The sequence below is a fragment of the Plectropomus leopardus genome, chromosome 2 (genome assembly GCF_026936395.1).
Source record: "Plectropomus leopardus strain MGB_pleo_1.0 chromosome 2, ASM2693639v1, whole genome shotgun sequence".
NCBI lineage: Eukaryota > Metazoa > Chordata > Actinopteri > Perciformes > Serranidae > Plectropomus > Plectropomus leopardus.
In genome coordinates, this window is record NC_142177.1 from 7,426,257 (window position 1) to 7,449,716 (window position 23,460).

Sequence of the window (23,460 nt, forward strand, 5' to 3'; positions counted from 1 at the left end):
CCTGAATTACAGCTTGTTAGCTGCCTCTATAATTCTAACCTTTTCCTGTGATAGTCCTGGTTATTCTTTTTCTTTTGTTTGTCTGTGTACTCCTTTAAAGTTTTAAAAAGTCAGTTTGAGAATATATAAAGATATCAGCCTTCTCCTCATATTCCCTATACTCCATGCTACTTAGCAGAACATTTGTCAGGAATAATCATTACAGCCTGATTAAGGGAAAAGCCTTTTTTTTCATCGGATCTAAATTAATTTCACCCTTCTATAACCTCAACCCTGGTTCATTTAAAATTACAGTTTTATCTGTGAGACGCTGATTTAAAACATAACAAGCTGGAAGATGTTGATGTCAATAATGTCAGCTGCGTTAACTGAGGCAGCATCTTCTGACAGCTTCTTAATGCTATTTATTAATTGCATTTATGTGTAAAATTGCATTATGGCATGCAGGCATTGCTGTGCAGCACTCAAATAATTTCACAATGCATCTAGTCCTGCACGTATTATAATTGGACTAATATTAAAAGGTTTGCAGATGTCACCATTTCATTCTGATGTACCATCACTGCTTTGTGAAATGTTTTGATATTTGTTGGACAGAAAATACTGTGTGAAATGTGCCTCAGTCAAACATTAAAAAAGAAAGAAAAAAACACATCTCAATTCTAAATTCTTTAATCCTAGTTCCTGATTCTGTGCCTGGACAGATGATGCATGCAACAGTAAAAGATTTGAACCCCTGGGTGGATTATGAATTCAGGGTGGTGGCAATCAACAGTGTTGGCGTTGGAGAACCCAGCACGCCATCAAAACAGATTCGAACCAAAGCAGCAGGTAACCTCTCAATTTGTTGTTTCTCTTCATAACAAATTAATCAGCCCCACTTGGAAAATGTAATTTGACTGTTTCCTTCAGTGCTCCCTGTGATGTTGCTTATTTCAAATGTGTTTTCATGCCAATACTTTGATTACTCAGTCACGTGCAAAACAAGTGGAAAACTTTTAAACATTTAAAGGGATAGTTCGGATTTTTGGATGTGGGGTTGTATGAGGTACTTATCCACAGTCAGTCTATTACAAAGAGTAGATGTTAATAGGAATGCCCTCAGTTTGGAGAAGCAGGCTGGAGTCCATCAAGGAAGCCAAGCAATGTGGGAGGATGGGGGTCTGCTCTGGAAGGGTAGAAAAACATATATTACCGACCCCAAAAAGTCCCACCATAAAATATCAATATTAGTTTAAATGTACAGTATATTGACAGTATTTTCAGTGCTTTACCTATGCAACAGTTAGCCCATTCCAACAGAATAGCTGTTAACAGCTTCAATTTCACTTTCGCTTTCATTAAAGCCACCAGGCTCCAATAAAAAAGCAGTACTTTTAGCTTGTTGAACATGGGAGCTGCTGGTCTGCTGCTGGTTTTGTCAGTTAGTCAGTTTGTGTTTTTGGTGAATCCAAACTAACTCTTTTAAACGCCAATGTCACACAACAACAGGAACAATAAAGCTATTCAAGGCAGTGGTAAAGCAGCTGTTCCTGTGTTCAGCAGTGTTAAATCACTGTTTATCTCAATGGAGTCTGACCTCGAAGAGAGTGAAATAATAATTTTTTATTTGGAAACCAATGTTTGACCGGCCCATTCTCACTCCGAATACCAACTATTTGACAGTGCTTTTGGTGTAAGATCACAAAAAAGGCCACCTTTCATGTCTGCCTGAAATGTGCTGGGTGGCGTCAGATGAGAATCCTGCCGGACAGAACCGGTCGTGGTGTTATTATATGTCGGCAGACGGCCAGACTGCACCTGCCGCGTCTGCATAATAGGTGCACGGATGACATCACTTGCAAATGCAACCGGACATAACCTGTCACGTCTGCATAAAAGGCAACAAGATACCATTACTTTTTTTTGGACCTTTTTAGTTTTAGAAACCCATTTTGTTTTTGACCCCTCCACAGCAGTACACTGCTTTTATGCTGAAGCCTGCTTCTCCAAAAAGGAGTGATGACGTACATCTACTGAATCTAATTTTCTCACTTTGTATAAGATCCCCATACAACCCCACCTGAGTATCAATGTAAAGCTTGTATGTGTCAGCACTCTGGAGCATTATTAATTAATACGAAAAAAATTGTGACCTATCCGCACATGAGGACATGAAAGTGTCTATTTTGAGCTGGGTAATTCCACCCCGCTGGGAACATGCCTCCCGTTGTGCCTCAAACATGGGGCTGACATACGGCGCTCAGCTATTAGCATCACCTTACACGAGCGGTAATACCACTGTCAACAACGCCCAAATTCCTCCGCTGTGTGATTAACCTGTTTTGTGTAAATTAGAAGCTCTCCGGAGTGACTGTTAGCGCTTCATTCAAAGCTGCGTGGTTTAAACAGAATCCTCCGCACCTGCCTGAGACATAACAGTCCAAACAGAGGGATGATTAAGTTTCCTTTGTGCCTGTTTAGTTCCCAAGGTTGCACCAGTTAATGTGAGCGGTGGCGGAGGAGCTCGAGGAGAACTTGTCATCATGTGGGAGGTAAGAGGATCACGGGCATTTTTGAGTGGGCATTCATTGTGACAGAGCTGAATCTTTTGACGAGAATGGAGTCCTGGCAGAGTTAGTGTGTCGACTGTGGCCTGGCTTTAGTGGAACGGCTTTTAATTAAAGACAGAGCTTTTCTGATTTGCTGGCTGCTGACTCTCCCTGTTGTGTAAATCAAATCACAGAGCTAGGGCAAATTTCGTTTGTGTAAATCTAGAATTGGGTGACACTTTTACATTTTTGGACATAGTTCAAAGTGCAGAAAGATGCTGTATCGGTACATTTGCTCAATAGTTTGTTAGACATAAAACACCATTTCTACTCTACTTTTATTACAACTCCCTCATTTAATTTCTGCTCACAGTTGTTTGGGCCAAAGGCGTAACTCCTCTGTCCCTATCTCAGCCAGTTCCAGAGGAACAGCAGAGCGGTGAGGACTTTGGCTATGTCGTGGCTTTCCGCCCGCTTGGCAGCAACACCTGGATCCAAACAGTGCTGGCATCACCTGATGCATCGAGATATATTTACAGAAACGACAGCAACGCACCTCTCTCCCAGTTTGAAGTGAAAGTGGGAGTCTACAACAGCATGGGAGAGGGGCCGTTCAGCCACGTTGTCAGAGTCTTTTCTGCAGAAGAAGGTCTGTTCACATGGAAACACCCCAAAACGCCAATTTAAGAAATCTTCTCTTAATTGCAAACATGTATAATTCATGATCTGTCCTATTTAGAGCCCTCTGAGGCGCCATCAAGAGTTTGGGCCCGCGCTGTGTCATCCTCTGAGATTGAGGTGTACTGGGAACCCATTCCCCCTGGGGCCAACAGCGAGAAGATCATTGCATACGAGGTAGGAAAAAAGAAAAGTTGAAATAATAGTGCCACAAGGAATATTCAAACGAGGAGCAGACATTAATCCCAGAATGACTGGCAGTACAATAAGCCGGCATTCATTTGAATGGAACCACCGGTGGCGATAACGTGGAAATATTCTGACATTGAAATACTGCATGTGTTGAAGCGGACGATTTTTCACAGGCTAATCTAGGGGATGAAGAGGTCTGTTGGCAGCTGTTCCACTCTCCCAGAGACCTCAATACCAAGGCTGTCTGAAAGCTTGTGTTCACGATAATAAATAAATAAAAGAAAGTGTGAACATCATACATCACTATCCTGTACAACAAACACTCTCCTGGGATTTGACTGTGGAGAACTGAGATAAAAATAACATTCTCTCCTAAACCCCAAACATTATACGGTAGGGTATGCCCAGGTGGCTTGACCTCTGCTGGGAAGCTTTGAGGTCACTGGCAGTGTTTGGTGCACACATTGTTATGTATCAGGGGTCTGAAGCACCATGCTGAAGTGTTGGAGCTTGACAGAGCTGTTTCACTGAGCTGAGACTGATGCTTGCTGGAATATTCATGCTGAAATAAGGATACTGATTTTACAAATTTTTGCTCCAATATAAAAATATACAGCTCCTTAACAATACCAATTTACAGTCAATTTTACAACTTTTAAAGGAGCAGTGAGTAGGATTTAGTGGCATCTTGTGGTGAGGACCACAGAATGCGATTTCTTTCATGTGCCAAGCATGAACTCCTGGTTAGAATTCCATCAGTGTACTTTGTTTAGGAGGTTTTTACCAAGAGCCAAATTATCTACAGAGGTCTGTTGTTCTTCTACACAAACAGACTCAGTGTTTAAAACTGGTAAAAGCACTCAATAAAGTACTTCTACGTTACAAATCAGTTATTATGTTTTCATGCGCAGTTTAGTGGAGCTATCGAGCTCAGTTAGACCATTTAATTTGACTACTGTCGTTGTCCCAGTTGACAAGCACTGAGGGAGAATCAATTTATTGACGGAAGTGTGTCTGAACCCCTTTCAGCTAGTTGCTGTTGGGCCGTCTTTCGGTTGATCTATTACGTCACATACCAAACAAGTTAGCAAGTGGCAAACAGGTTGCGTATCGAATGGTGGCAGCATGAATTACTTCTCAGCACTGTACATTTCGTACATACTCTACCCTTTTACTATTGTCTTGTCTTGTTTCCTTACCTTCTTCTTCTTCTTCTTCTTCTTCTTCTTCTTCTTCTTCTTTTGTTTTTCCTGGATTTGTTCTACAGACTTATGCTGTTTGACTTCCGGTTTAAAGCCCGGCGCAGGGACTTCAGGTCAGGTTGAGGTGTAAACGTGAAAGATTAAATGAACCCCCAACCACATTATTATAGGTGTGTTAATCCGACTTTGAGAAATTCGATTTAGCACAATTTTAGTTGGATTAATGTGTGCACATATGTTTTAAACGCCCAATTTTAGACAGACTAACACAATAATTTGCCTTTTTCTAACATCATGCAAACATATTGAATGTTTTTCCAATGCTGTTCAGCTTGTCACAGATGGGCTAGTAGCCTAGCACCTGCTAGTGTGTGATCACCTTTTTCCTCTGCGAACTCGAGATCCAGACATTCAGGATGTTTTTACTGGGAGCAAAGTTATCAGCAGAGGTCTCTTCTTCTGAAAAACAATTGGACCTGGTTATTTAAACTTGTAAAAACACTGATTAAAGCAATCTGTGTTCTCTCGATGCTGCTTATTGCAGAGAGACTGCTAACTACAATGGCCGACACAAAAATGCAGACATAGCTCCTGTGACATTATTTACTGGTTTGTGCACTCCATTCTTGGTGCCATCAGTTTGGTGTTACAGCCATTGCTGCTTTGGATTTTTTGGAGCTTGAGGTGACCATACTTGGGTGGGAAGCTAAAGGTGGGGAGGAGTGATGGGTGGATCTGACTGAGAAGCAGAGGACACTATTTGCAGATGGCCTGTCATTCAAAGCAGCAGCATAAATGTCCGCTGGTGTTTTATATATTAATTTACCACTGTACAGTTGTCATTAATGTTGAAATGAGCTGTAGAGCTCAAAACTGTTTTTGTATCAGGCTGTAAACATGTAAACAGCCTTAGAGGTTGCAGCTTGTAGAAACGTGGCTTTGCAACATGGTGGACTTAGTGAACAAGGAACCGCTTGCCTCCATAGATATAAAACAGCTCTTTCTAAGGTAATGAAAACAAAATCATTCTTATTTTTGTTGATTAGAAACTTACTTACACTTATTATATTCCATTTCTGCAAATAAATCCCTTTAATTCCCACATACTAGACCTTTAAATGTTGACAATTACTCTTTTTTTTGTATATCTTTATCTTGAAAAACGCCAACACGCCTTATCTCACTGTAGGAATTATATTCATAAATTCTATTTTTGCAGCCCCAGCTTCATCTGACAAAAGTGTCAAAAACATCTGGGCAGATATTAATTTAAATTCTCACAATAACAAACTTTTCATAAACAAGTCCACTGGATTTTTGTGACATTTTCTAATGTATCTAATCTTAGCTTAAATTGCCTCTCACATCATGTTTCAATGCCACATTTAAAGTTGCAGAGGCTGGGCATGATGCCAACAAGTATATGGTATAAGTCTGCTACAGTCAGTTATGTTTCACTTTGGTTTCTAACTAAAGTGATACAGCAACTGCAAACTACAAGGTAATCAAATATTGTATTCTGGATGAACAAATGCTGAGTCTGATTTTAGAAAGTGACTCATTTAATCATTATTGAGGTATTTTGTTCCAGAATTTCACCACTTTTTAACGCTTATACGAAGAGTTCAACATTAAAACAGACAGAAGATGTCGCATGACTTTAATGGGAGAGAACACACAATTTCAAGGAATGATTTAGTTTACGTTATGAATGAAGTCAGTACTTGTTTGAGAGTCATGTGATTATTCTGATATTTACTGTACAGTTTTTATAGGTCGCATATCTGTGAAAAACACACATGCTTTTAGATGAGAACAGCTACAGGGCCTTTCTCATGATGAATTGTTAGCCCTGAGCTAATCCTAACTAGCCTGCCGTCATGAAACCAATTCTCAAATGGATATTTGTGTAAAACTTCTCAGTTTATTTTTGATTTCCAAGGAGCATTATCAGTGGCCATAGATAGATAAACTGATAACCAATCAGAGCAACAGAATATGTCATGCCACTGCATCATAATGCCCTTTTTTTCCTTTAAAATTTGAAAATAGTGCTTCATCAAAAAGTTAAAATATTAGCTGCAGCTGTCTTGGTTTATTAAAAAAAAAAAGTCTCACTGACGCTTCTCTTTTCTAAACTAGCTGTGTGTTTGCCTTAGTTTCTTCACTATAAGCGAGTAGCTAAAGCTGCAGCTGGAGTAGCCACATATACAGTTTTGTTTCCCACAAGGGCAGTTTTCCCACATATCCCAAAAATGTTCCTGAAACTAAAACTTCTTCATCCCTCCAGTAGATTAGTTCCTTTCTAGCTGTCAGGGGAATGGGCATCAGGTGCACTGACACTTAAACCCGCTAAAATTTTCAAACCTATTGGCCAGCTTTAGTGCCTGGGAACATGTCCAATATTTTTGGGGTTCCAGCGTAGCCAGTGGATATCTGGATAAAGGATAGTGGATATTTTGGCCGAGACTTTCTCCTCTGTGTGCTGGTCATATAAATGCAGATAAATGAAAAAACCTGCCAACCACTTGAGTTGTAGTTTACATCCATGTCTGTCCAGGCTGTCAGATATATATATAATGGAACATTTTGTTCCATTAGACATTTGTGGGAAGTTTAATCATTATTACAATATCAATTTTTAAGTTATAACCATAGCAATTACAATTTACGTCATTTTAGGGTTAATGGAAATCTGTCTGGTGACTCTTACAGTTGACCACCAAAATCAAATCAGTTCGTCCATATGTCTGAGTGGACATTTGTGGCAAATTTGAAGAAATTCCATCAAGGCCTATCAGGTTCACGACAATGGAGTGCACAATCAGCAGAAAAAAAGAAATGCCTCCGGAAGCTGGTGTAAAGGCATTAAATTGTCATCAGACTAAAGCCAATGGGTTCCAAGATGGCATTTTGGCAATCCCGCCTCTTTTAATCTCTGCTCTCACTGTTAACCTGTCCACTCAAATTTGATTGATCAGACTACAAACAGACAACAAACGGAAATCAGAATGCCTCCAATACCAAAATCCTGTCCTGTGGCATACATATTCTGCATTCATTTGCAGATATCTGTTTGTAGCTGGCATGCTAGTATGCTGGCAATAACTGATTGCCACTTAGGGGACAGTGGAAACAAGCTGTAAACATAAAGGTGACATGTTATCATGTTTTTTAGCTCATATGACAAGCTTGTTCACATACTGTTATTTCCACATCCAGCAGATATGGAGCAACATTAGCATAAGCAACACCCTGTGCTGAGCTATTAGAATGATGATATCTATTTAGAAGAAGACGTAAGTGACTGTAATGTATCAACACGCAGTTAAAAGATGTGAGAGGCTACAGAATGGCCATATGGTTACCTGTTACTCATATAGGTTATTCGATGAAAGGTAAGCAGCCAGGGTATCACTGACGCATGAAAACAGATGTGTTTAAGTTTATTGGGGTAAATCCAAACTTGATTGGACTAGTTCCAGTAGCTCCTCACAGTAAAACTGTGCCATGGTGGCTTATTAGATAGTGCTTGAAAAGGTTTTGTGCACCTGCTTTTTCCGAGTCTCAGAAAATAACTGCAGTACAAAACTTTTGTATCTCTTGCCCTCTGGACGAACCCCAGAAATAACCTCCTCCGGTAGTTGCCCCTGAATGTCCTATAGGAGGACACCCACAGCCTCATAAGATGCCATAGTGAGACTGTCAATCCAGCCAAGGAGGGAGGGGGAGAATTAAACTAGAGAGCATGGCCCATTCATAATGTCCTGTTCATACAATGCCAGAACACAGCACTTTGCCAAAATGTATTTTATGGGAAGCCTTTAGTGTTGGAAATGAAGAAGTGATCCCTTTCTAGAGGCAGCTGCACATGCTTTTTTTCTCTGGGTGATCATTTAGAGTCAAGTCACCAGGACCCATGCTTTCTAAATATGTTTTCATACTGGGATAAAAGATGTCACATTGTGTGGGTGTATTGTATCAAACAGATGTTTTTGCTTTGTTGGGTTTTTTTTCTCTTAATGGATATACCTTCCTTTTGGTATAAAAGTTTTTGTTCGCTGTAAATCAGGTGCTCACTAAAAAACCTGTATGTCTTTATTAAATCAGGATCAATAAAGGGACGAATAAAGACACAGGTCTGGAAGTAGAAAACAATACTGCAGTCTGAAGTGATAAAATCCTCTCAGCAGTCAGCTGTGGAGCAGAGACCCTGGAGAGCTCTCGAATGCCTCCGCCTGTCTGTCCCAGCAGGGTACATCAGGCCCCAAAGGGCTCTCCATGCATGGCGACCAACAAATACCAGTTAGGCATCGGTAGCAGTGCCTTTGGTTTCAGTGAAGTGTCCTCTAAAATGTTTGATGTGTTAGAAGATGACAAATACACATTCAAGTTAGGACTGGCTATTGCTGAAGATACATCTAAACCACACTATAGCAGACAAAAAAAATTATAAGAAACACACTTTAACTTCAGATTTGAGGTGCCCTGCAGTCATGTCTTACCTGCACCACCACAGTGGCATTGTCTTGATATGTCATTTTGACAGGATCAGCTGTTTGAAAGGTATGAGAGACATAACGTGACTGGCTGAGAGGATGACTCATCACCACACCCTTCAATTTATCTCCCACTTCACCCAACCTTGTGGCTCATAGCCCGTCTTCACCTACAGGAACAAAAATAGCTGGAGCACTTGGATACGTCTTCACTGACTGAATGCACAACACCTAAATACAGCTGAAAGTGTTGCAGCCTGAAAAAGTAGAAAATACCTCAGCAAAACTCAAACTATCAACACTTTGAACAACAAACTTTTGAAGCTGTCTGCTTCACCATTAAACTACAGTATATACCACTATAAAAGTCTCTGAGCATGGCAGGATTAACCTGTTAGAGGGCCCCAAGGCAAAATTACCCTGCCCTGTCCCAGTCCATCAGATCTATCACACAGCAAACTAAACATGGCAGCTTCATTATCTGCCTGGACAACAACACAAACACTTCATGGCCCCAGGTTTTCTGTGTGTCGCTTTAATGTGGTTATATCAATTGCGACTTTATTTTGTTGTATTCACCATATAAGCACAAGATAAACTAAAATAATGCAGCTTGCTAAACTCCTCTAACTCAGGACTCCTCTGCAGGACAGGCCCACAAAGTTTGAACAACGGGACATTCAGTTTGACAGGGGGATTTGTGTAATATAGTAAACAAGCTAATGGCACTTATGATGGCTCGGCAATGTGCAACAATTTCTTTGCCGAATATAGATATCAAAGGAAAGCCAGAGACTGCGTCGTTCACCACTTCTAAGCAGAGGAAAGAAGATAATGTTCTCTCAGAGCCTTACGGTACAGAGTTTCTCTTCCTTTGTGCCGTTTCATCGGGTTCGCTGCAGCATTTACCAAAGAGTAACCTGACAGGGAAGAGCACTCACTCAGAAGCAAAGTCTGGGGACCAAAATATTTCCACAAACACACTGCAAATCACACTGACTAGCAAGAAACAAGCTAGTTGACAGTAATGTCCTTAATGTTGGAGACCCTGCACTGCCTCCCACTGTACAAAAATAACGCCAAAATATGCGCCCAATGCCATCTTGTGCAGGTGACGTAATTCAGAGCCAGAGTCTGCGTAGTAGTGTTCTCCACTGTATCAAGTTCTTGCCAAAGATGGCGACTATACCGATACAGCTATCAATCATGACATCATGCCCTTTTTTAATAGCATCAAATAAATCATTATATCATATAGTCATCGTCAATGACAGAGACTTGGACTGGTTTAAAAGTAAAATGTTTACCCTTACATAGTACATTTTACAGTGATATGGCGACACGTTTGTCACTAAAATGTGTGGTAATCTCTGAAACAAAGGGTTCTTGATTTCAGTTAGATATAGACAAAGGTAGGCTTCTGATTTACAGCCAGTGACTCTGTTTTTCGATGAAATGACAACTGTCTCTGGCAGATTTGATTACATTTTAATGTATTCGTCTGACTCATATGAAAGTGAGAAACCTTTAAAAGCTTCACAAATAAGTGATCTCACCAGCTGATGATTCATGTTGAAAACAAAGACATTAAGGCTCAGCATTGTTCTAGCATTACAGTACCTTGTCTGCTATAAGAAAATGTAAAACTACAGAAAAAGAAATGTAATATGAATATTATTTCATTCTATTGGCAATGATACAAATTTATGGCTCAAAAACACAGACTAATTATTTTCTTTATCATTTGCATCTTCGAGGTAAATATTTCACTTTTACATGAGAAAAGAATTTGAGTAGAGAGACTACCTGATTAGTTTGGCAGAGTTATCATGTGTAGCCTTTCCAAAAGCAAATAACATTATAGAGCAGGACAGAGGTGCTAATGTGGACCTGATGCCCTAAATGTTGTAGTAAATTATCAAATGAGGTGATAACTTTTGGAGGTAAAACGAGATTTCTACAGTGATTAAGTCAGGCCAGGCATTTTAACGTTAACGGCTTTCCTCTGAGTGAATTAATCAGTGGTTTTATCTGCTCTCTTTGGATTTTGTATTTTCAGGTTTAGAAAAGGATATAAAAATGCTGGTTAGGATTAGGGGAAGGAGGCTGATGACAAAGTGTAGAGAAAATAAAAATCACATTCAGACAGGAAGCAAACACCAGACTCCGGCACGAAAGTCCAGAGTAAGTTGGACCATCCACTGCCCCTCCCACCAGCACGCCCACCGTACAAAGACCTTCGCACTCCTTATATTACGTCGTTAGCAGCAGTGTTTCAACCTGACACCGTTCTGTGGCGTATTATGCACACATGACAGGTTCCACCCGCCCTCTTTCTCCACTGACAGTGCCCATCCACGCATCAGGCTGACGTGGCAGGTGCTGCAATAGGTTCTGTCTGGCTGCATTCTCAGTTGATGCCGTCCAAGGGCGCATCATGTGGATGTGAAAGTTGCCTTTTGGCGTCAGGATTGAAGCTGGCTATATAAAAACATTATTAAATATCTGTGCTTCCCACACACAAACATTGGCATTGTTCAAACACTGCCTGTATGATGCACTTTCCTGCCACTGTCTCTGTAAGACTTTAAGATGCAGCAAGACAGCTTAAGGCTCCTCAGATCCCTCTCTTTCATCCCTCTCTGAGTGTGTGTTTAGTTTCTTAGCAGAGATGATGTTAAAAACTCTAAACTTCTTCCTCTCAGGTATTTCAGTTTTTTTTCCCCTAAGTGTCGGTAAAACTGCTATAATTAAACTGCTAGCGTTAAAAAAAGAAAAACACCCTAGATGCATCTGTTATCAGCAACTCCAGGCCCTGTCGCTAATCTGCCTTTCCCAAGCAAGATTCCTGGAAACCTGTGTGCAGTCAATTGAATAAGTACCTCCTCTCAAACCATCTGTTTGACATTTTCCTGTCTGGTTTTTCCTGTCTCGTGTTGGGGTCATAAATGATCTCCCTATGAATACAGATTCTGACAAGCTCCTTATCCTTGTACTCCTCACTCCCCAGTCCTCTGGTATTGCTGATTGTCAGATACAGTATCACTCGGTAGTTAAAAAATGTGGGTTGGACTGCCTCGGGAGCTACAGTGGCTGAACTGATATAGAAGGGAACTGATTTTCTCCCCTTCTCCTTTAGAGTTAGCTCCTATGGAATCACAGTTTCAGCATATTAAAGCCTTACCCAAAATGTTTGCTTTTTTTAGTTTAATGAATTAAATACTCTGTAATACTTTTTTAAAACAAATTGTGATACTCTCAATAGGAAATTGGCAAAATAAATATGGTTTGACTCCAAGGCTTCACAGATGTCTAAACACTTTAAAAATGGAAAAAGGCAAAGATAGAGGATATAGCTGGAGGTCTATGTTAACCCTCGTATCTTTGGTCCAGGTTCTCTTTTGGGAGAGAGGATCTCAGCAGAGTGAAGCGGAGACAGTGAGAGTTATCGACACCACAGCTCTGCTCTCTGGCTTGAAGGGCAGCACAGTCTATCTGATCTCAGTCAGAGCCCAAAACAGCGCTGGACTCGGACCCTGCAGCTCTGCTTTTAACATCACCACCAAGAAACCACGTGAGTCCACACATAAGATAAAAATAATGTGCATTATTTAATTTTCTGCTTCGCCTTTTTACCTCAGTCACATCCCACAGTAGGTTCAAATGTACAGTTTTTGACCCTTTGAAACCTGGTTTAACATTACTTTTCTTGTGATGCATTCAGACCCCTTTCACATGTATTTAAACTTTTGAACCCTGAGAAAACTGGTGTGATTTCTTTCAAAAACATGGGGAAAAAGGCAATGAGCAACTTGGCAAGAAATGTTCTGCAAATTTCAAGAATATTAGTAGATTTAGAAAAATTATTCTTATTAAAGCGTAAAGGAAAAAAATCTTGCAAACTATTTATAATTATTATAATTGTATATATAAAATTATTTTGACAGAATAAGGATAATATTTAAGCAGTTTCTTTTTTTCAGGTTATTTCTTTGTTTGTTTATTTTTTGAGGGTTATTTTGCTAATTTTCAGGTAATTTTCTTGTACTTTGCACTAATTACTTGCCAATTGCTGGGTCATTGTGTAAGATTTAGGGGGATTTAGTGGCATGTAGTGGTGAGGACTACAGATTGCAGCTAGCTGAAACTTCTCTGGGGTCGATTTCCATCTGTGTTCATTGTTCAGGAGATTTTTTACATATACATTTACGCATATACTGCAGCGGGGGTCAACTAATTATTGATAATTTTCTGATTTTTTTTTTCTGTTTAAGAATTAAAATATGTCCTAAAATACCCATTTACCTTAATCCAACATATTTTGCCATTAATAACAACGTATATTTTAGACAGTTTCCTCCATCCATGAAAAGCAAATACAGGTCAGGCCTGAGACTGTTAACCTCCATACGCACAGATTAATATGCATCACAGTTTTGTACAATATAAGCAGTTGGGGGTCCCTGGTTTGTCTCTCTTTCAGCTAAGGGTTCCTTGGCCTAAAAAACATTGAAGACCCTGTCCTACACTGTCTGGCACATCATGGGCTGTTTGCCCAGCACCTGCTAACATGTGCTCATCTTTTTCTTTGATAACCTATGTGTGCTCACCTTATCTCTGATCCAGATGTTAAGAAGGTTTTTACTGTGAGCCAACTGGAGAGGGAGCGGCAAAAACACTGAAAAAAGCAGTTTCATATTTAAACAAATCTGTTTTTTCTGATGCTTTCATTGCAAACAAGTCAGCGCAAAAATATATATGGCCCCATCTAAATCCAGTATTTGGATTGTCCTTTCCGGGCTGCTGTAGAAACCCGAATGTGCAAAATGGCACACTGTAGACATGGACCCTCTACCTAGATAGATATAAAAAGCTCATTGGGAGGTAACAATAGCACAACAATTATTATTTTCAGGTTATTTCACACTAAAGAAAACATACTTATCTAGATCATATTCCAGTTTTCCAATCTATCCCCTAAATCCTACACACTTAAATGCAAGAATCACATGCCATACTGAATGTACAGTATGGTGGATGAGTTATTAGTCACTGTCATCATTTCTGCTGTCTGTGGTGGCCATGACGCCAGGGCCGTAGATACCATTAAGGTCATGTCCTCTGTAATATTTCGGGGACTTTAGGCTGTTTAATAACATCAAAGGAACTTTTACAGCTGATACACACAAATTATGGATGTTTCGAGGCTGATTCTGGTAGTGAGAGTGCGAGGTTGATGTTGGATGTTGTACAAAGCTCCTTTAAAAGCCTTGCAGTGTAGAAACGGCTTTTGAATATTGTGGGAATGGAATTCACTCTTAATATATTTGAAAAAGTTGAATGAATCATGAATGGGTTTTTTTTAATTAGTCATTTTAGATAATCAGAAAAAATGCACAATGTTTGGTTGGTGTCCATTCTAATAAAAATAAGTGTTTGGGTTCTGCTGGAAGAATTTCTAACATTTCTAAAACTGTGACCTTCCTAATGTGACTAATGAAAGAGACAGGGCTCGAAATCCGGTCCTTTTCATCTCCGCAAAAAAGCATAAAGCAGTCAGAGTAAATCCGATAAAGTGCATATTTTCCATTTTTATGTACAAAATCACCACCTTGTGTTCCTCTGGGCAGCGTTTCTTTACTGAGCCACATCCTGGCAGAGGCATGTGGGTTGTGTTGGCGCTGACAATAAACCTTCACACGACGACCAGGAAGAAGATTATTGCATTCTCCTGGTAGTTGTCTGTAGGTTGTCCCTCGAGGAACGGGTTGCTTCACTGCCAGTACGGAGAGGAGGAATAAAGACAGGCCAGGGACTTTTCCAATGTGCATACAACACACGAATGATGGCTTAAGATGGACTTTTGTGTTTTTGTTTCTGTTATTATTGTTCTTATTAGATAAAATGACAAATAATATTCAACCTGCTGTCAGCCTCAGATACACCATTTTTTTATTATCCAACTAACAGGTCAGATAATTGAGCTACACTTGTAATATCAATTTGCATTTTAACTACTGTCGCCACCTACACGCTAACACTTGTTCCCACACTTCAACCTGAGCTGAAATTTCATCAAAACTATTGAGAACATCTCTGCGTTTATCGTTCACAACAGACAGTTGACCTGTTTCCAAGACTGAATTCAACATTTATTGTGAAACATGGAATCATACAACCATACGAAAATGTAGCTCAAACAATCAATTTTGGGGCTTTGGACATGTCTGGAATACAACGTGGTGTAGATACACCAGAGGATTAGTACTGTAAATCTCATATTGTCCGCCCAAGAGAGTTCAAGGCATGTGTGGAAAGGGTAGTCACACTAAATACCTGCAAAGATTTGCATTTTTTAATACTGTATACATATTTCTTGTATGTTCTGGTTGTATTTTAGTAAGGACACTACTGAGAAATAAATATTTATGATCATAACAAAGTTTAGGGTGGCTGAAGACTTTTGCACAGCACTATAAATAAAGACAAAGCACGATGTAGAGCGCCACTGATGTACGTTGGTGGTCCTTATACAATTTTGAGAGGCTACTAGTGCAAAAGTGTATCTTTGTCTTATGTTCCATAAAAAGGGATCTGCAGATAAGAAACTGGACAGTGTGTGAACCTGTTTGAGTAATTTTTTTCTTGCAGAACCTGTTGGTAGTCTAACTGAGAATTAACGTAAACATTAATTGTTTTGTTTTCTTCGTTGTTGTGTCTTTTTTAATATTCTAAAACATGATTATTAATCCTTTTTTTCCAAAGTATTTGATCAGAGAATAAAGACCCCCCCAAAATGTGTCCTGTTACATTGATCAGGTCACAAAAAGAAAAAAAGTAGTAAATATGTGTGTGCTTTTTATTTCTACCTTATTTGAAGCACGTACATTTTCCATTTTTTCTGGACGTCAGCTGGGTCACAGAAGATTACATCTAAGCTGAGTTAGTTAGAAAATACTATTGATGACATTGGTTAACTATATGCACTCATTTGTGAACCTTGTGTCTGTATAATTACACACTATCTTACAGCTCCGAGTCAGCCTCCAGGGAATATTGAGTGGAACCTGACCAACTCGAAGATCTCTCTGAATTGGGAACACGTCAAGGCGATGGAAAATGAGTCTGAGGTGACAGGATACAAGGTGAGTTTGTCAGAGTAATAGCAGAAAGTCAGGAACTGGAGAAACAAATAGCGCCTCGGCAGCTGTCATCCCAATAAATGGCTTTCTCATCGCACTGGAAAGATAGACCTCAGCACTCCAGTGTTACTTTATGGATTGGCCCTGTCTGGCCTTTCAAAATTAAAAGATCTGTTCCAGGTGATAAAAATGAAAAGCATCATGCCACAGAAGGAATTCAAGCTTCTTTCAACCAGAACAACAATGAATCACATTTTATCCACTTTGCATGCTTGTGTGAAAAAAACTGTTTTTCATAATGCTTTGCACGCACACAAAAAAAAGATATTTATGCAGTGCTGCTTATTTAATGATAAGTCTGTTGTGAATTCTTTTGAGCCCGTAGACAGGAATGGGTTCATAATTTAGTATAACTGTGAATCAAAAGTTGAAAAATTGGTACATATTTTGAATGTTTTTAAAACTAAATTCACCATTTGGGTCTTGCTGCCACGTCTTTTTTTTATTTCTTTATTTTTTAAGTATGAAATAAAACATTATGCTGCATTTTGACATTAAAAAAACATCATCTAAGGTCATGTTTTAAAAATATGTCCTTCCACCTTACAAGGCGTTTTAAATTCATTACCTCCTCTGGAGAGCAACTGGATAACCAAAATTTGGTTGCACACACTTCTGCTTTTGGGGAATTTGATTTGTTTTTCACACGCTGTAATGTGTTGAATGAAGCCATGCATCCTGTTGCTAAGAGGTCATAAAGTTTTAATTTCCGACTGTTACGACTGAAGAATGAAATGCTCACCCCAGGATCCACGCTCTCCAGGTTGTGTATCGGCAGAACTGGCATGGCAGAACGACAGTACTGGAAACCAATAAGACCAGTGTTGAGCTGCAAATCCCCTCCGGAGAGGACTACCTCATTGAGATCAAAGCTCTGACCGAAGGCGGCGATGGCACCAGCAGCGGCCCCATCCGCATACCAAAGATGTCCAGTAAGTTTCCAATACTATGCGGCATGCAAATGATTGCAGTTGGAATTAAGCAGAGAGGAGGCAGTGGGATGGGTGCACTCTGTGTAACTAATCCCCTGTGTGACTGATACTGTTTATCAGCTTTACCGAGGCTTGAACAAGGCCTTCAGAATACACATATGAATTGCAATAAGACTGCACTTTATGCCTAGCATGAAGAGACACAAAATACAGTCATGTCCGTCCAGAAGGTTGTGTCTTCAGTTTTTCTTTGTCTCTGTAAGCCAGATATTTAATATTAGATTCTGGTGTGTGTACTGCTATCATGTCTATGGCACGTCCAATAAACATTTAATCAGTGGAAGTTATGGTTAAATTGTAGTTATTACTAACTGCTTTTTTACAAGTAAGAATTCCAAGCCAACAATTTTGGACAAGAAGCAATACTAACTAAGGATTTCTGCAACTCAGTTCTTACTAGTCAAAATGTTAATTCTTGATATTATATAAGTAATTGCTTGCTAGTGGAAATGTCAATTGTGGATGTCAAGAATTTATTTCTTACTGGTGTAAATGTTCACTGCAGATAACATGTAACATATTTACAACTAGTCAACTTGCCGTCATCTTTGAAATGATATTGCGATATGGCCTTAAAATATTGCAATATTATTTTAAAGCTACAGTATATATATGTCATATGTCTTTAAATTTCCTTTAAACTACTGTACTGTAAACTACTGAAATACATAATTATGAATGAAATGCAGTTACAATAAATTAAACTAAAGTAGTTACTGTCCTATAACAAACCTACATATGAACATCGGCATGCAGATTTAAAAAAAAAAAAAAAAAAACAAATTTAGAGTGCAATGCAACCTTTGAAGAGGTTTAGCATGTGCCACATTGTCACTATTTATTATAGTTTTCTATAGGTCAACATGCTTTCTGTTAATATTTTATTTTTCTTTTCTTCCCAGGTCTTAATTCAGATGGGTCTTTATGTCCAGTTCCAATGAGGATTTGCAGTTTTATGACATTTTTTGTATTTTTTATGTTCTTTTTGTAGCTTCTGATGCCTCTATATTCAGCTCTGGACATTACAATGAATATAGTTTATGATTCTCTTCGACGTTTCAGATATTTGGAATAACAATCTAACTCGCGAGTTTCTCAACCCCTGGTTTGCAAACCAAAACTGGATGATGGGAGCGTTCTGACAGGTCGTCAAATGCTGACAAATTTGTGGCTGGACTGTTACTCATAGGACACAGCAAAGTTACAAAACATTTTCATCTGCCTATTTTCAGGACCACTGCAGTCCTCACGGATGTTGAGTTTGATAAACATGGAAAGATGAATTTCTTATGTCATTTTAAAATGAACCTGAGCACAGGTTCATGTCCCAGTTTCCCCATTTATGCTGTCTGTTTCCACCTATTTTTGCCTCTACTTCCAAGTTATTTCTTGGCTCGCTGTGACCTCTGTGAATGTTACAGACCAAAAGGGACTAGTTTATCTCACCTCACCTACCACACATATGCATTGTGAAAACTAAGAGTTTAGTGAATATGTATTTACGTTATTCTCATCATTTCATCCTTAATTGTTAATCCTTTACATGAAAACACATTTAAATGAGGTCCTACGGTATTTTTCATTGTTGCTGGTGGAGCCAGAACTACCCCACAAAATTAAATTCATTTTTTATGTATTTTCTCATTTGAGGAATTACACTCTTCTCGCTACACTAAGCCAATTGACTCCAGCTCCAGCTCCATAGTTAATGCACAAATACAGGAGTGATATTGATTTTCTCATCTAACTCTCAACAAGTAAATGAAAAAGCGTATTTTCCTAAATGTCAGGTACATCTTATAGCAGTATCCACCCAAAATGATGCATTTATCCAGAGTTCTGTGCATTTTGATGTAAAGAGCCTCTGGCTAGCCATCTTTCATCTAACAATGGATCATCCTTTGGTTTCATACAACATAAAATGTACCTGATAGAGGCTGTACACCCATGTATTTCATAATTATATGTGAACACTTTTTGTGTAGTGCTGAACACTACATAAACACACAACCACATCTCAGTTTGTTTCAAAGTTAACTATTAGCTCTAAGTAATATTAGCTTAGCTCCTTAGCCTTAACCAGAAACAAATCAGGCCTGTTTTTCTTAAAAGAAGTACTCTACCGATTTTGCATCACACCCCCTTTACATTGCTGCTGTCAGGATGGACAGTTGATTAGAAAAATTCAAAACTGATGCAGTTTTGTTATAAATTTGGTTGTGTTACGCTAGTAGCAGCAAGTGTAGCCTTGAGCCGCTGACCTCAATCAGAGATGAGAACAAACTACTGAGGTCTGGTTAAAAAAAAGGAAAAAAATCTAAGAATTTTTTCATTTTCTTTCTAATTGATGCTGACTCAAGTGACACCACTTAAATCAGTTTTTATGGAACTTTTAATTTTCAAGAAAAGTTTGAGAGGATTTTTAAAAGTCATCCTTGTATGATTGACTGAGGGCCGACTGGACGCTACAGTGACTCAATGTAGCCACGAGCAATGAGTGACATCATAAGACAGGGCATGTTAGGGCTAGCTGGTTAGCATGCTAATGTCAGTAGAAATCTCTATAACATAGGCCACAGTGGTCTTTGACGTGAAGTCAAAACTGCTACTTCTTCATATTCTGTTGATAACATTGGTTCATTTTTGGAATGTTTTGACCCAAAATTCAGGCCATATCCCATAGAACTTCAAATAAAAGCAGAGTCCCAATTAAATGCCCAGTCCCTTTTACGATGTGGCAACACATTTTGACAAATAAACACTTGTCTCAATTAGAGGTCTTGTTGCCATGCAGTTCATTTTTATAAAAGTTCTTTGGATGTATAAAACCAGGTTGTTGGCTACCTGCTGGAGCAAACGTTAGTTAGCTGCTTAGATGGCACATACAAATATAAATGTTCAGACTTTTGTCAATATGGACATGCTCTAGCATTGTTAGCTTGGTAAGATTCTCTACAGTTACATGTATCAGTTCATTTTACTGACACCATGAGCACCAAAGACGACAGAAATACTGGCATAGTAAACAAGAGAGGCACAAAAATGACTGTATTTCACATCTTTGCAGAGCAACAGTTTTTGTTAAAGGACTTAAAAAGCCCATCCCAAAAAGATGGCAGTCCCAAATACAAGCCCGTTGAGTTCAGAGGTTTAAGCAAATAGTAGCCTGGGCTTTTAATTGAAGTTTTATGGTATATCTGACACATTGTACCCTTTAAAGAAAGTCACTGATCATGTTTTCTGCTCTTGGATTACTAAATCCAATCTTGTTGCACGTCATATAAGTTAAAAGTGGGGCAACACTGGTCTAGCTTCTCAGTTTTATTTCACAATGAGACTATTTAGGTCACAGGTGAAACCTGATGGGACCACCAGGGACCGCCGGTGTCACTAAATACATTAAAAACAGACAATTTTGACTTATACCAGCCTCTATTCATCCACAGAGTTCAGACAGATGTGAATGTTGTCTGTGTTGACTTTATGCAAGGGACCAGCGGCTAATCTCATGATGCTTTTTAAACATGTATCAAGGAACTCTTGGAGTTACTGCTGAAATGGGTTGTATATTAGGAACAGATGCAACCTCAGATAAGATGAATTACTCTTGTGTTTAACAAAGCTTCTTTGCCTTATCAAATTTTGTCAACCACTCTTTAAAAAAGCATACAGATTGTCATTTTGCAAAGGGCAGGCTTATTAAACATAAATTGTATGTTATTTACCTTATCATTTTATCTGTTAAATTTTATGTTGTTTATTTTTGTGTGATTTTTGTTAGAAGAAATGGCACAAGATGGGAAAAATTTAAAACACCTACCATATGGATTTGTTACAGCTCATACCTGAATAACAATTCAGTATTAAAGTCCTCCTGAAGCTGTCTTGTTTTGAATAAATTCTGTCAAATACGACCAGGACATTTTTCAATATTAACCTTCATATCTTGCTATTTAACATACCTTAACAAGATATCACATCGTAACACTGAATATTATGTAGATACTTTACATTCAGCTGTCTGATATGATGAATAACAGAATCTGCATTGCAGCATTTTAACATTTAATCGTACTTCCCTGATGCAAAATAGCTGTAGATGTACATGATTTGTATGAGAGGAGTTTCCTGTCAGTTGTCACCTTCATACAAAGCACTACTGATTGACTAAAAAGGTGTAAGAGAGAAGTTGTTGTTAATGTTGTGATGAACTGTAAAAATGTGCTAATGTAATAAGTTTGATTTCAGATTTATTTGCACAGGTTTTATTTAATGCCGTCGATCATCTGTCATTCATTAATATGTGTTGGTTGTATTGAAAAGTAGCACTAATATGATTTTTTTCTTAAGAGGAGTGTAGAATAGTTTGTCCTCCATTTTTCTTTGTATGCATTATTCTTTATGTTGATGACTGAAGTGCTAAAAATGTTTTATTATATTGGTTTATTTTTGATTTATATAGATATATACATTAAGTCAAACCTGGCTTTGAAGGACTTTGTGCTGTCTCCTTCCCTAAAATATGAAATCCCTTTACATTTTTTCAATTTATTGCTTTTATTTATTATAATTATTTCTTTCTGCTGGAATATCTCATTATGATGTCCCAAATTGATATTTTTGAAACTTTTTCCACTTTCGCCTCTGATAAATCTGCTTCTCAATCTGAACCTGCAATTTGTTAATTTTAGAAATGTAATACCATTGTATTAATATAATGATATATCTCTGTGAGATGGCAAAAGAGACTCAATAAATTCTTCACATTGAATCTTTAATTACTAGATGTGTTTTAGCACGTTTTTTAGTGTGTGTGTGTGTGTGTGTGCGTGCGTGTGTGTGTGTGTGTGTGTGTGTGTGTGTGTGTGTGTGTGTGTGTGTGTGTGTGAATGACTGAAAATATTGTGACAAAGTAAACTGTGGGACTCAACAGTTACACTGATGGAAGAAAGTTGTTAAGAAAGAGGCAGATTTCCTTCAGAACCAAATACTGCCACTCTTGCACTCAGTGCTGCTGGTAATAACGTAATATATAACAATCACGAATGTCACTATAGGGTAGATGGATCCAACAAACATCGGACTTTTATGTGAGAGTCTGGTGTTCACTTCCTGTCTGAATGTTGTGGGCTTTTTTTTTACACCTTACTGTGTGCCTCCTCCCCCTAATCCTAACCATCTGTGGCAGCATGTGCTTTTGTTGACATCTCAGCGTTGGTTGACATGTGCTTTTGTTGCTCAAACGTAATGATGTGCAGCATAATCCACCATGTGCTTGTGTTGACATCACGGTAGCGACATCCCAAAATGACATTAGCAGATGCAGAGGGACACCTAGACTGTAATATGTAAATGCTCAACTGAAAAAAGGGGCAAATGCGACTTCTCTTTTGTTGCCTCCTCCATCTAATCCTCTATTTCCCTGCCCACTCTTTTTGTCATGATTTGCACTTCAAGTTAAGGAGAACCTTTCTTTTCAGTTCCAGCTGTAAACCAGTTTTTTTAGGGTTTCAAACCAATTTCTATTTGGTAGAAATACTCTTAACAGTCCAGGATTTAGTGTACAAATTTCAACTGAAACCATTCCATGTTTGTGGAAAAGGTGTAAAAGTGTCTCCTGAAACCAAGACACATGATATGGAACACTCTGAAGTGCGCCAATAGTAATGCAGCCAGTGTCATGTCAGCCGCCAAACCTTTCAAGGATCATCTCACCAAGCAGGTATTTCTCTGCGTGACTTTCAGCCCCATAATATTATCAGTTATTTCAAGAGGCAGAATATTTAATCAAAGTTATGTACACACTCATAAAGTTGATATCAGTAGCAAAGATCCTGGTTGAGGCAATTAAATGTATGATGGATTAGGCAGTTTATCCCCAGCATTAGTCTTGGAAGATAAAATCAGCAGCGATATGACTTTCCTCAGAGCTCACTCGAAGCTTTCTGATCTCAGTGTCATAAAGAAATTGATTTACTGTAAACATGTCCAACATGGTGGGATATATTTGGCTTTTTTGAGACAACAACTAAACATCCTCAGTTACAAATTCACCAGGGGAAAGTCAAAGATAAACTCTCCTAAACCTGATAACGCATGCACTGTATGCTGAGAATTTCAGGAACTTACATCAATATACTCGTCCGACACTCGTCCCCTGCTTT

General features: G+C 38.7%; 1 protein-coding gene across 1 annotated transcript in view; it reads left to right on the forward strand.

Annotated features, from left to right (window-relative positions):
• cntn6 (contactin 6) overlaps positions 1-17,441 on the forward strand; it is a 138,882-nt gene extending 121,441 nt beyond the window's left edge. Inside the window, exons 17-23 of the mRNA XM_042495970.2 lie at positions 682-831; positions 2,464-2,534; positions 2,946-3,180; positions 3,271-3,386; positions 12,496-12,676; positions 16,135-16,247; positions 17,068-17,441. Of these exons, the coding sequence (XP_042351904.2) occupies positions 682-831; positions 2,464-2,534; positions 2,946-3,180; positions 3,271-3,386; positions 12,496-12,676; positions 16,135-16,247; positions 17,068-17,343 (1,142 nt within the window). The 3' untranslated portion in view covers positions 17,344-17,441. The remainder of the gene's footprint in view (positions 1-681; positions 832-2,463; positions 2,535-2,945; positions 3,181-3,270; positions 3,387-12,495; positions 12,677-16,134; positions 16,248-17,067) is intronic.
• Positions 17,442-23,460: the final 6,019 nt, after the last annotated feature.